The sequence below is a fragment of the Punica granatum genome, chromosome 3 (genome assembly GCF_007655135.1).
Source record: "Punica granatum isolate Tunisia-2019 chromosome 3, ASM765513v2, whole genome shotgun sequence".
In the NCBI taxonomy this organism is placed as follows: Eukaryota; Viridiplantae; Streptophyta; class Magnoliopsida; order Myrtales; family Lythraceae; genus Punica; species Punica granatum.
In genome coordinates this window covers 7,294,854-7,308,407 of record NC_045129.1, presented here as the reverse complement: position 1 = coordinate 7,308,407, position 13,554 = coordinate 7,294,854, and the positions used below count along the sequence as shown (strand labels likewise).

Here is a 13,554-nt window from a genome sequence, read left to right as displayed (position 1 = left end):
CATAATCTATGCGTTAATTATTTCGTACAGTTTAAACAATAGTCGAACTGATTAGACTGAGACTATGTGATAACACGTAGTGATGAAGAAAATTGTCGGAAGAGAAGGACGTGGACTTATAATTCATCATTGGCATGTTCATGCTTAATGTGTTTTTCTTCTTCTTCTTGGGGTAATGATTGGGATGTGCTGCGTTCCGTCAAAGTTAAGTTCTTTCTGCACTCATGACCTTGCGCTTTATGGGGAGCAAGAAACTTTATTCAACTGCGGGTCCCATTGATTCCTCCAATGGTCTGATCTGAGGTGAAAGAGGGTTGGATCCATCTCTTCTTTTTTGAGCTCAATTATTGGGAGGTGGACGAGATCATTATCCTTGGCCAGCTAATTGAGCTCCCCTTTTAGATCATGTGTTTGTGTATAGTTAAAACTATGTGGGGAAGTCTTTTGTTTCATTAATCGAACTGTTTCTGACTCCTTATTGCTGTTGGATCACGAGTCTCATATTTGATCAAACGATGATAGGGGAGGTCATCAATCGTAGATGGTTCAATAACCGAATCATAGAATATTCATAAGTTCTTGAATGACATTAAGATATGTATACAAAATTTCACATCCTTGTTTTTAAGTTGAGAAATGATACTAAGAGATTTGAATGGTTGATTCTTGAAAGAGAAACGAAGCATTTCTGTTTTAGTTATGAACTTCCCATCTTCTGTTTAAATTTATAATAGTCTAATCATTAATGAACATGATGGGCTTAAAGTCACATGTTCTCGAGCTATGGCTATGGAGGGAGCTAACGGAGTCAAGCGCTCCCGAGCTAAATTGGTGGCCGGGGACTACGAATAGTATAACTGGTAGGGATCCTTTAGTAACTGAACTAATGAAGAGAGCTTGAAATCATTGCGGTGTCCATGGCGTCTTCCCTTGGGCGCGAAAGGAAACCGGGCCACTATTTTCTCTCCAAGGCCCATTCCGCAATGCAACTGGGCCGTGAGTTCGGTGCACACGAGCCCAAGGAGCAAGACACGTGGCGATGTCCCAGTTCGGAGTCTGGGACGATAGCCATCCACCTGGCGCCACGTGGCACCCCCCCCCCTTCATAGTTCATCCTCCTCGTCCGACCCCGACTGCCGGAATCTTCTGTCTTCCTTCTCCCTTTCAACTGTCTGGAGTTCGATTTACGAGCTCGAAATTCGGAGGTGTATATGCTGATGGACGGAATTTGATCGGTTAATCGGAAATGGGGAGGAATTGGGAGCACTTGGCCATGAAAACCGACGATTGGACCGCTGCCGATTTCACCGGAAACGGTGGCGGTGCCGACGATCAGCTGAAGGTTGCCGCTCAGACGCTCATCAACAGCGCCGCCACTCTCGGGAGCTTGGCCTTCGGCACTTCTTTCCTTAAATGGGTGGCCTCCATCGCCGCCATGTGAGTTCCCCGTGCCTTTCTCCTTCCCTGTTCGCCCGGGTTGTCATGTCGAGAATTGAGTGGAGATCGGTCGATTGTATGAGCTCGTTAGTACCAATTCCATTGAAGTAGAGAGAAATTCCTTTGGTCGGGCATGACTGATATCAAACAATTGTCATGGAGATTGCTCGGTTCTGCTTAGCTCTGGTTCTGAGATATTCGGTGTCTAAAAGTGGCCAATGTCTGATTTTTTGGATTGTTTTGAGTTTAAATGGCAGTAGACATATGTTCATCCTAGCGGAATCCTCACAAAGTAAACTAGCATTCGCTTTCGATCAGAATTGTCGTTATCTCGTAATGCAAAGTATCCTATGATGCAAGAGATGGGCTGCTCGGAGTTCCTTACTTGATCGATTGGTTCTATCTGTACCAGAATTATAATATTTGATCTCCTTCAGACTACTTTCTGGTCAATGGCACATCAGAAATAGTGATCCATCGAAACATAAGGGAAATGTTACAATTTCACTACATGGGTTTAAACTAGTTTATGTGTAGACTGTAAAGATGTGACCTTTTCCCATATTTATTTTAGATATTTGCTGGTATTGGATCGGACCAACTGGAGAACAAATATGCTGACCTCACTCTTGATCATTTACATATTCTTCAGTCTTCCTTACGTCATATTCAACTTCCTGAGGTGACTCCTATACCCGCTAATGCAGTTCTCCTTAACTCTATGTTCTCGTGTATCTCGAAGTCTTAATTGTTGATAAATCTGCAGGGGCGAGGTAGGGAAATGGATCTCTTTCATTGCTGTTGTATTGAGGCTTTTCTTCCCCCGGCACTTTCCTGGTAAGAATATCGATCGGGTTGCTTACTTTCAATTGTCATTCCTCACACTTCTCTATCTGCTCTTCTCAATCTTGGATCCTATGGCTGAATCTCTGCAGAGTGTCTAGATATGCCCGTGTCATTGATTCTTCTTCTCGTGGTTGCCCCGAGCTTCTTCGCACGCACACTGAAGAACAGCTGGGTGGGAGTCGTGATATGCCTCCTTATCGGGTGTTACTTGCTGCAAGAGCATATTCGGGCCTCAGGTGGATTCAGGAACTCTTTCACACAGCGACATGGAGTATCCAACACCATGGGGATCATCCTTCTCTTAGTATATCCTGTTTGGACTCTGATAGTCGACGTCATTTAGAAGTTTTCTGTGAGCTACTGTGATTTCCAATGGATGAATGTTCAAGGGGACGTATCTTTTTTGACATAATCGAGTTTTACCCCCTCCATCAGTCACATATCTTCAGTTACTTGTGCAAAACAGCAGATTCATTCAGTCATATGTGCGAAGATTGGTTTCTTTAAGTAAAAAGCCATTGACGCCCGCATTTGTCCTCATTTGCATAGTATAGACTACAGAAGTGAAATTGTCATTCAGCCTGCCAGAGGGGGGGGGGGGGGGGTTGGAGAGACAACTCGTATGAGGGATCTAATGGGAAATTTCAGTGAATTTGGGGGAATTGTTGATACATAATGAAAAAGTAGAGTGATCAAACTGGAGAAGTAGAAAGTTGATGACCGATTCTGGGAAAAAAAGTTGTCCCAGCGTTACGGCGTCGTATATGCTTATCTCTCATGTGACCTAATACAACGGCGTCTCAGCAGCAGTCCAGAAAACCCTAACCCTAGCACCCCCGTCCTCGCTCCCCACTCATCAATATAAAAGCACCACCACCATCAATCCCATCCTCATCGTCTCCCATCTCGGCCGACCTCCTCATCGTTCAGCACTTTTCTTAGTTTCCTCGAAAACGATTTTCTCCGTTTGCTCGTCTTCCCTTCACTCGTCTTTTGTTTGAGTACGATAAATTTTGTGTTTGCTCAGGAGGGTTTGAGGAGATTCGAATGACAGTTTCTCGGTGATGAATAAATCATGATGACGAGTCCGATTTATCCATTCTTTCTAATCGTGACGACAAATCGAGGCATTTGTCTGAGAGGAACTGTAAAAATCTCTCCTTTGCGTTCTCTGTCTTCAACTTTTTTTTTTTTCTCTCCTTTTATCGATTTTAATTTCTAAGATTTATTCTCAGTTTTATGTTATAGATAGATTGAGTTGAGAGAGAGCTGGGCATGGTGATGATGAACTTTAATCATCTGATACTCTGATGATTCAATAACCTCCTACTCATACTGAATGCCTTCTTGAAGCTCTTTCACTTTCCCTCAAAACTCTTCATCTCGGGTTCAGATCAAATTTTCATTTTTTTTTCCGTATATATGATAGTTTCTGAATCCGTTGAACAGAGGGTACTGGAGTCATCCAGGATTCATTGAAAACGGTCAAACTTTGTGACTAGTCACTAATTAGCATGGATGTTTTCACTGCTGCCATTGATTGTGTTACTTCAACTGAATTTGAGTGTATTTTGATTTGAGCTTGTCAATGGCGGGATTTTCCTTCTGAATGGTTCGAAAGTTCTTTAATTTTTATCCGATCTGCTGCTAGAGAAGGACGATGCAGCGATGATGATAAAATCATCATACTCTCATGTGTATTGAGGAGCACCGATGATTGTTTTTCAAGCACTTTTGAGCTGCTCTTCCATCTCTTTCTGGGCTCAATTGATTCCTTTTCCGTTATCAATTGTTTTCTGTCTTTCACTGCCACTAGTCCTGAAGGTTGATTCCCTTTCTGCTATCAATGGTCTTTTTGCTTTGCAGACACTCTTCAGCTGCTCTGTCTCTCTTTCGCTTGTCCCATTTTTTGTTGTCAAATGTTGTGTTTTCAATTGCAGCCAGTCCTGATGTTAACGTCAATGTGCTTTTCAGCTCTTTGGAGCTGCTCTTGCCTCTCTTTTCCGAGGTCGGACTGTTTTAATATTTTGTTGAAAATGTCTGTCATGGAAACCGGTTCTGAGGTTAATGCCAATTGTAATTGTAATACTATCAATTCTTGAGGCCTGGATAATGATCAAAAGGACTGCATATATCTCGCTTATAGGAGATCAGTGAAAGATGGAAGTCCGCAGTCTCTTGATTATTGGGATTGAGAATTTAGAATCTGTGACCTGTGAACAAGAACGGTATTATCTCAATAAGTAATGAGGACATGTAAAATTTATGCAGCTGTAATTGAATTTAAGATCCGATTGGGAGTTTGGAGGTCGAACAGAAGCAGTATGTGTAGTATTGGAAGTATGAACCTTGAAAGCAGAAACATGGAATTTGCCCTGAGAAACTTGTCTGGAAGGGTGAGGGGGAGGTTTTCTCACTATCAACACAATGAGCCAATGGATTTATCTCTCAAATTATATATCAAAATTAACTAAAACAAGAACAAAAACAAAAAATGAAAGAGGATAGGGACCTTCCCATAGACAGCAGAATCTTTATCTCCAAACAGAAGCTTGCCACTTGGCTAACTGCTGGACCAATGATATTACTTCAAACCACTATTATATCATCCCAAATCCGACTTTCTTTGATTTTCGAATAAATATTTTTACCCTATTTAATTCTAACCGTCTTTATTTTCAAATTCAATATTACAATTATTACTCATTTATTTTTTATTTAATAATAATTTTCCATCCATAATTTTTTGTAATCACTTTTATAATTAATTTTTTAATAAATTTTTTTCATTTACTTTCACATCTATATATGTATACATATATATATTTTTATTCGTTTATATATTTGTCAACACTTATAATTATTATATAAAATCAAGTTGAGTTAGATCATCTAACTCGAAAATCAAACGCAAGTTAACCCTCCAATTACCCAAAAAAAACTCCCAGTACAACGCTCGTTTGATGTCTTAAAAGGTTGAGAGGGAAGGAAAGAAATCAAAATAAGTAATTAAGAAATGGCAGCAGCTTCACTGCAAGCGGGAGACGGGAGAGCTTATCGGCGTGTTTGAGAGCCTCCAGCCATCTGACACCGACTCGGGGGCCAAGATTCACAAGGATGTAAAGATCCAGGGGATCTGGTATGCCCAACTCGAGTCACAAGCGTACAGTTTGCCTTGTAATTTAAGATCATGTCCTGTCCAAGTCCTCTGATTTCGGCATGTCTTTTGGCAGAACAATCCCGATACTACATGATAAACATACTGCAAGGGAGGGTATTAAACATACTAATGAAAATGGATTAAGCATCAAAGATTAGAATTGCTTTCCAGTTCCACAGCGAAGGCCTCTCCCATTCTATTTTTCTTTGGAAAACAAGCAACGGGAGATACGAGCTCGCCGTATCTGAGTTATGGAATGATGCCGGATGTTGTTAATAATCTAATTCGAATCTTGAAAATTTTAGAACTGATCTCAAACTTAATACGGCCTGTTTGGTTCACCCCGAAAAAGCTTCGGGGTCGGAATCGGAGTGCTCCATTCCTATATTATTCGTTTGGTTCTTGGGCATCGGGTTTCCCGAGCCCAGCGGGCCCTAAAGCTAATGTCTATCACTATATAACGGTCTCTTGGAGCAGTGTGGATTGTCAACCCATGTCTGTTGCTCTCAGACAGTTGACCGTTGGTTCCCTCCTAAAGGGCCGTTCCCTCTCCCTCACAACAGCTCTCTTCTTCTTCACCGGAAAGCTCCAATCTCTCTCTGCTCAAGAAATTCTGCACCGCCGCCTCGAGAGATGCTCTTCCATGGCCCAACTCAAGCTCCTCCACGCCCATGTCGTCCTCCTTGGCCTCTCCCTCGACAACTTCACCCTCGGGAAGTTGATTTCCTTCGCCGGAATCAACGAAAATGGCGATCTTCAGTACGCCCTAGATGTCTTTAATCGAATCAGGCAGCCGAATAAGTTCATGTTCAATAGCTTGATCAGGGGATGCTCAATCAGCGGCAGGGACCCTTCAAAGGCAATAGCTTTGTACCGCAATATGCTTGCTTCAGGCCACTCTCCTAATGAATTCACCCTCCCTTTCGTGCTGAAGGCTTGTGCAAGCGAACCTTCGTATTGGATGTCAATGCTCGTGCATGGTCAGGGCATTAAGTTGGGGATTGGCTCCCATGTTTGCGTGCAGAATGCTCTGATGAATGTTTACATTGCAATGGGGATGACAAGGGAAGCACGGAAAGTATTTGATGAAATAGCTGAGAAAACTTCAGTCTCATGGAACTCGATGATTGGCGGGTACTCTCGAGCAGGCCGAAGCAAGGAAACCTGCATCCTGTTTCGCCAGATGAGGGAGTCTGGAGTGGTTCCCGACGGGTTTACGTTCGTTAGCTTACTCTCAGCTTGTTCACAAACCTGTGACTTGGACTTGGGTAGGTTCGTGCATCTCTATATTGAGATCACTGGGCTCGAGATTGATCTTTTTGTGAGGAATGCACTTCTTGATATGTATGGAAAATGTGGACACTTGGATTCAGCCGAAAAAATCTTCCTCCGGATGCAAGAGAAAAATGTCGTTTCTTGGACGACAATGCTCACTGCTTATGCTAAACATGGATTCATCGAATCAGCCCGAGAACTTTTTGTGCGAATGCCCATGAAGAATGTGGTCTCATGGAACTCTCTGCTCTCAGGTTATTCTCAAAATGGACAGTGCAGGGAAGCTCTGAGCCTCTTTGACGAAATGCAGAAAGCAGGATTCAACCCCAATGAGGCCACACTCACTACTGTCCTCTATGCCTGTGGTCAGATCGGCGACGTAACCACAGGAGAGAAAATCCATGCTTACATACGGGAGACTGAATCGCTTCAACCCAGTATAACTCTTACTAATTCCTTGATAGCTATGTATGCAAAATGTGGCGAAGTCCCAATTGCAATGGACATATTTAGGAAAATGAAGTGGAAGAATGTAGTTTCTTGGAACGCGGTCATTGGAGGTTTAGCACTGCAGGGGATTGGGGATGACGTGATTGAACTCTTCAGAGAGATGGAAGCTTCAGGAATTCAACCCAATGGAATTACCTTCACGGGGTTGCTCGCTGCTTGCAGTCACGGGGGACTTATAAGCTCGGGTAGGTACTACTTTGAGAGGATGAGTTCTGTTTATTCCATTCCGCTAGAAATAGAGCACTATGCCTGCATGATAGACCTGCTCGGGAGAGGGGGACTGTTGGAAGAGGCCATTAGGCTGATAGGGACAATGCCTATGAGACCCGATATAGTCATATGGGGAGCACTTCTAGGTGCCTGTAAGATCCACGGAGTCGTAGAGATCGGAAGAATTGTGCTAAAGCAGCTCTTGGAGCTTCAGCCTTACAGCGCAGGGCTCTGCGTGCTCCTGTCGAATCTTTACTCTGAAGCCAATAGGTGGGAGGACATGCAGAGAATAAGGAAAATAATGAACGGCAGTGGCGTTGCTAAATGTGACGCAATCAGTTTTATCGAGATTGGCGGGCATGTTTATGAATTTATGGTCGACGACCGGAGATCCGATTGGTCGAGGGGCATTTACTCTGTGCTGAACCAGTTGACAGATCATCTAAAATTGGAGCAATCCACCGGCACTTATAGTTTATGATGGTTTTTGGTGCGATCTTAATTGAGCAAAGAAGTTTAACATAGAGTTATATCCTCAATATTTCACGAGCATCACTCGAGCCGAAATTTTACTGTCCCTGGTCTGACTGTCCCAGGAGCTTCGGTTACCATTGTATGTGAGATAGCCCTCACTAAACGGCCGATCTACGCGTTACAGAGTCCAGCTAAGTGCATTACATCGGGCTCGTCCTGACCTTTGTGTCTATGCATCCCAGATCAGATAACATGCCCTACATCGTTGAGGACAACAATGATATTGCAGCGGACGAATGACAAATGGGACTTAGATGGTATACAGATACCATTGAAGTCGAAATTCAATGGTCAGGGCGTGCATCAATCTTGAAGTCGAAATTCTAAGATCCCTGGGCCATCCATCCTAGGAGCTTCGGTTACCATCGAATGGGAGACAGCAGTACGCGCATATAGAGTCCAGCTTAGTGCATTATATCAAGTTCGTCCTGACCTCCGTGTCTACGCATCCGAGATCATATAACATGCCGTACATCGTTAAGGACAACGATAAAATTGCAAGCGAATGACAAATGGGCTGTAGATGGTATAATATAGATAAGTTTGAGATTAATCCTTGACCATCGTTACATTACATACCTAATGATTATTCTTTCATGAGATTTGACCCATGTGGGTTTAGATACGCCCTAACAATTCCAAGAATATGTTGTTGTCTGGACTCTGAGAAAGGATGGGACCTACTGATTATATGGGAATTTTAATTAGGGGAGGAACTTTCAAGGGCAATGCCATGGCCAAGGCCAACTCCATCCACCAAACCCAATATGGCTATGAATTGGTCCAACAGATGCTGAGAATGTGAGAAGATCCAATAGGTTATTAGATTCTCAATGAACAAACCCAGACATTATAATCCAAGCAAATGTCGTCTCTGCCGGTTGGTGGTCTACACATGTACCATTATTGTTCATTCAGATGGTCTTTGCACCAATGCCATCTCCGATGGGCCCAATCAAATTCTTTTTTTGTTCTCCTTCTGGTGTGCGGTCAGACCTGAAAGATTACATTATACGGAGCTGTCGATCTCCAGATGTGAATCGAGAGTCGGAATATGGCGAGTTCCGAAAGAAGGAAAGATTGCGTCGTGCATTAAAACATATTTGAATCAGGTCTAGATCTGGCTACGGTGAAAACGGATATCAGTTGATCGAGGTGATTCGAAGCTGCACAACTCAATGCTACCCATAGGAGTCAAGTCCCTCAACAAACATTTATAAAAATAAACCAAAAATAGATTTTCTTTTGGGTAAGCAAACCAAAAATAGATTGGCCTGGTAGATTTTGATGATAATAAATGGAAGGGATAAATTGGGTGGGGAATAGGATATATGCATTTGAGATGATAAGTGGGGCCCGCACCGCTTGTGCCGGGGGGTCCGTCGGGGCCGGGGCAGGACCAGATCATATCTAAAGTTAACCCGTTGTTTTGTCGGGTTGTGAGGGGTTTCTTCCCGATTTACGAGGTATTTCTTTTTTCCCCCACGTGTCCTTCCACCATGCGCACGTCCACAAGCCTTCATGCACATGTCCTTCTCTCGCCCTCCACGTAATCGCACCCTCCCCACAGCTCTGGCATCTTCCCCATCTGGCCCCAGTTTTCCTCGTATTTACCCTTACCGCCACTCTCAATACACGCCCATCTACTGTCGCGTTCGAGGATGGACCGAGAGGCCGCTTATTTCAATTGCCGGTTAAAGAAGATAATGGGGGGACGGATTACGAAGAGTTATTATATAACTCTTTATAATCATCTTTCTATTTTTAACTTGCGATCAAACAGGTATTAAAACATGTACTTTTTAAAAAGAGCTATAGGTACTATTCTTTGATATTTTATATTAAAAGTATTTTTATCCCAAATAACCTATGATTTACGCATTTTATCAAATTTATCCTATGATTTTTTTTGTCAGATATATCTCATGATTTACATTTTGCTTGAAATTTATCTCGCCGTTTTTGTTGTCCGTTAATGAAACGTTAGTAAATTCCAAATCTATCCCATGGTTTCAATTTTGTCCCAAATCTATCATATAATTTTAATTATTTCATCAAAACTATCCCATGATTTTAATTTTTTCTCAAATCTATTTCAGATAAAAGGGTTTACTGTAGCAAAACCGTTAGACGTTGACGGAGATATAACGGCGGGATAAATTTGAATCAAAATGTAAATCATGTGATATAGCTGACAAAAAAAACACATGGAATAAATTTGATAAAATGCGTAAACCTTGGGTCATTTTGGGTAAAAACTCTTATATTAAAATTTTGTCTCTGGTTTTGATGATATTTATATGAGAACAACATCTAATTCAAATTTTAGATTGAACAAAATTATAAGTTGATAGCGATCATTGTTGCTCAATATGACGTTGTATATGTCATTTTCGTTAAGAGTTAGATTGTCAAAATTATAAGTTGATAGCGATCATTGTTGCTCAATATTACGCTGTATATATCATTTTCATTAAGAGTTTGCAGACTTTCGTGCATCGTGAGCGCTATATTGAACCCACTATCGTGCATTGTAAGCACTAAATTGAACAAACTCCGGGCGAAATTAATCTTGATTTGTCGGGTATCCAACTGCAGCCGTGCGGATAATAGACTTATCAATTAAACAAAACATTAGATGAGGGTGGCAGCTCATGGGCATGTCATATGCCAATCCTCGATTTAAACGAGCTTTACGCCAAAATAACCTTACTTTAAAAACTTATTTCCAAAATAATCTTGTTCGGAAAGCAATTCCCTAGCTATTGTGATTGTTTTTTTCAATTCAACCCCTAACTATTAAACTCTTTTCAAACACCCTAAAAGATATTTCTTTTTTGGCTCAATTTTTAAAAATACTTTTATATATCTCAGATCATAATAATCATATATATATATATATATATATATATCATTTTGAATTAATTATATAAAGTCCAAATAATAATAATAATAACAACCATTATTGGGTAGACTAATCAGATTTTCTAAAAAAAATTAAAATCTAGATAAAAGTTAATGGGTTCGGCTAGGTTGGATGTAATTTTTAGAGTCAAACTTAAACTAAAACTAATTTTAACAGATATTTGAGTTTCAAATTTTAAAGTATTTGAATTATTTTTTTTTTGTGTTTTTCCGATAGTTATTTTAGCGATTTTAGTATTTTTCATTAAAACGATTCACTTTAATGATCCATGATTAACAAAATTGGAATTAATAAGTCACTAGCCAAATGCGTTAACCGAAGTTGGGGTGAAAATTTGTGCTAGGTGGAATGGGAATAGGATAGGGGAAGGAACCAAAAATCCGAATTGAACTGGCCAACGAAATTGAAGTCGAAAAAAAGAAAACCTCTTGAGTGCCTTCTACTTCAATTCAGACTTTTCAGTTAAAAAGGTGCTTTGGCTATTGATTCAAATTCTGTCAATCGCAATTCATCAAACTAAACCGCTTTAATTAAAAATAAAAATAACAAAAATATAATTCACTAAAATAACTACGAGAAACAGTAAACTAATCAAAATAATTTTAAAAATAAAATAACAAAAATTAAAGATCCATTAAAATTAGCTTTAATTTACGGTCGATCACTCTAAGAATTGCATCCAACCTAGCTGAATCCATTAACTTTTATCTAGTTTTTAATATTTTTTTAAATTCGATTAATCTACCCAATAATGGTTTTTTTATTTTAGAATTTTGTACTTTATATAATTAATTCGAAACGAGGTATCCGGATTTTTTTAGGGTGTTTTGAAAAGAGTTTAAATGTCAGGGGTGAATGATAAAGAATTTCACACATAAAAGACTAATTATGAAATTATCTTCTGAACAAGGTTACTTTGGGAATAAGATTTTAAAATAAGGTTATTTTGGGGTAAAGATCCGATTGAATCTTACTGATGGATTGATCGAGATGACGTCTTAGTGATGAAATGTATTTTTCTTTTTTTGGGTAGACAAATCAAATTATCTTTTCTCTTTTTTGGGTAAAAAATCAGTTTTACATAACATAAACTTAATTATAAGCGCGTGGTAATACAAGAAAACCACTGCAAGGAGCTGTCGAGTTGACTAAGCTCAGTCCCTCTCTCCGTAGTTATTCGGCAAAACAAGTGGCAATCATGGAAATGAGAGCAATCCACCCTGTCCCAGACCACCTCACTCCCAGCCTGGCCCTTGTCTGCTCCAACGCCGCATCGCCCACTGTTCCCGCCAACGACCTTTATATATAGCCATCTCCTTCCTCCTCCATTCAGATCACATCAAATGCCCAAATCCACCCCATCCGCCATTGAAACCGATCCGATTCTGATCCAGACCAGTTGCCGGAAGAGCTTCATTACTCTCATGGGCATTTGCCTATCCAGCGGCTCCTGCGCTGCGGACAGGGCCACCGCGAAGCTCATCCTCCCGGACGGCCGCCTCGAGGAGTTCCCGTACGCCGTCAGGGTGTCGGAGGTGTTGAGAGCCTACGACGCCGCCTCCTTCATCTGCAACTCCGACGAGATGGAGTTCGACGGCGCCGTGTCCGCGGTCCCCGACGACGAGGAGCTCCAGCCCGGACAGCTCTACTTTGCGCTGCCCCTCAGCAGGCTGGACCGGCCGCTTACGGCCCAGGAGATGGCCGCATTGGCCGTCAGGGCCAGCTCCGCCCTCATGAGGAGCCCCGGGTGGTGTGTGGGGTCGCGACGGAAGGTGGTGTTCCCGTTGGAGGGCCCCGGGGATGGGGAGCAGAAATCTGGTGGAGATTTTGTCCGCTGCAGCGGTGGCGTCAGAGGCAGCGGGTGTCGGGACGGTGGCGGTGGTGGTGGGAAAGAGGGGAGGAGGAGGAGGAGGAGGAGTGGGAGGAGGAAGAAGTTCACGGCAGAGTTGAGTTCTATACCGGAGTAGGGGTAGTTTTGGAAAATTAGGTATGGTGTAAATACGATTAAGTGTTTCTTGTTCTCGCTTACGCGTCGTGTTTTTGTATTTTACACTGTGCAGATCGACGATTTTGGGGCTGTATTGTCAATTTTACCCTTGCATAGTTTGAGATTTACGGGATCCATTTTATCTCTCACGAATTCCTGTCTATCTACCATCGTGGATTGATTCAAGCGATTCGGCGATTGTTTCGCTTAATTAAGGTCTTGAGTTTTAATTCTTATAAATGCAAAAAATTCACGCTGTGAAAACTTTATCCCTTAATAGATCGATCCAAATTGATTGGATTAGTCATGGTCGGATTGAATTTCTAAATACCATGATTCGCACTGAAAAGGAATTCCTGCCCATCTCCTCATATGGCAAGTCCAAAAAAAAATTATGAAACTGCTTTCGAAATGGACAATCCAAGTAGATTAGCCCTGTGATAACAAAACAAGTTATATAGACAAATGACGTGAAATGCTAAAAGAATATTACTCTTTCTGTCCTCGAATTCGATCTCTTCCTGTCCTAGGTGAGGTCAGTCTAATGGGGAATAGCATTTGCCCTAATGTAATATTTGGCAACGCAGCTAACATGACGCGATTAAGTGTAGATCTTATAAGTAGAAGTAGGATTTGTAATTCACGAGAAGATGTTCTGTCGCTTGAGTT

The 13,554-nt window shown here is 41.5% G+C and overlaps 3 protein-coding genes and 2 non-coding genes across 6 annotated transcripts; all 5 read left to right on the top strand.

Annotated features, from left to right (window-relative positions):
• The first annotated feature begins 1,117 nt into the window (after positions 1-1,117).
• LOC116198617 (cold-regulated 413 plasma membrane protein 2-like) lies at positions 1,118-2,746 on the top strand. Of its 2 annotated transcripts, XM_031528808.1 has the most exons (4): positions 1,120-1,437; positions 2,012-2,119; positions 2,204-2,274; positions 2,373-2,746. In XM_031528808.1, exons 1-4 carry the CDS (start codon positions 1,247-1,249, stop codon positions 2,624-2,626), a joined length of 624 nt encoding a protein of 207 aa, XP_031384668.1. In that variant the 5' UTR covers positions 1,120-1,246; the 3' UTR covers positions 2,627-2,746. The 2 variants fall into 2 exon arrangements, with proteins under 2 accessions (XP_031384669.1, XP_031384668.1); XM_031528809.1 differs by lacking the exon at positions 2,012-2,119 and having other exon boundaries at positions 1,118-1,437.
• A 593-nt stretch (positions 2,747-3,339) lies between these two features.
• On the top strand, positions 3,340-3,427 carry LOC116202145. Its single transcript, XR_004156022.1, has one exon. It is a non-coding gene; the product is annotated as a small nucleolar RNA SNOR75 (small nucleolar RNA).
• A 126-nt stretch (positions 3,428-3,553) lies between these two features.
• LOC116202128 lies at positions 3,554-3,622 on the top strand. The gene has a single exon (XR_004156010.1). It is a non-coding gene; the product is annotated as a small nucleolar RNA Z105 (small nucleolar RNA).
• A 2,145-nt stretch (positions 3,623-5,767) lies between these two features.
• On the top strand, positions 5,768-8,363 carry LOC116198539 (pentatricopeptide repeat-containing protein At2g29760, chloroplastic-like). Its single transcript, XM_031528706.1, has one exon. The coding sequence runs from the start codon at positions 5,937-5,939 to the stop codon at positions 7,917-7,919; it is 1,983 nt and encodes a 660-aa protein (XP_031384566.1). The 5' UTR covers positions 5,768-5,936; the 3' UTR covers positions 7,920-8,363.
• Positions 8,364-11,982: 3,619 nt separating this feature from the next.
• Positions 11,983-13,020, top strand: LOC116199205. Its single transcript, XM_031529490.1, has one exon. It carries the CDS (start codon positions 12,242-12,244, stop codon positions 12,863-12,865), a length of 624 nt encoding a protein of 207 aa, XP_031385350.1. The 5' UTR covers positions 11,983-12,241; the 3' UTR covers positions 12,866-13,020.
• Positions 13,021-13,554: the final 534 nt, after the last annotated feature.

Excerpts from the sequence above, each read along its gene's own strand:
- LOC116198617 (XM_031528808.1), top strand. The coding sequence starts at position 1,247 with ATGGGGAGGAATTGGGAGCACTTGGCCATGAAAACCGACGATTGGACC. Across the intron at positions 2,120-2,203 it reads GTCATATTCAACTTCCTGAG|GGGCGAGGTAGGGAAATGGA; the intron begins GTGACTCCTATA and ends ATAAATCTGCAG. Across the intron at positions 2,275-2,372 it reads CTTCCCCCGGCACTTTCCTG|AGTGTCTAGATATGCCCGTG; the intron begins GTAAGAATATCG and ends GAATCTCTGCAG.
- LOC116198539 (XM_031528706.1), top strand. The coding sequence starts at position 5,937 with ATGTCTGTTGCTCTCAGACAGTTGACCGTTGGTTCCCTCCTAAAGGGC.
- LOC116199205 (XM_031529490.1), top strand. The coding sequence starts at position 12,242 with ATGCCCAAATCCACCCCATCCGCCATTGAAACCGATCCGATTCTGATC.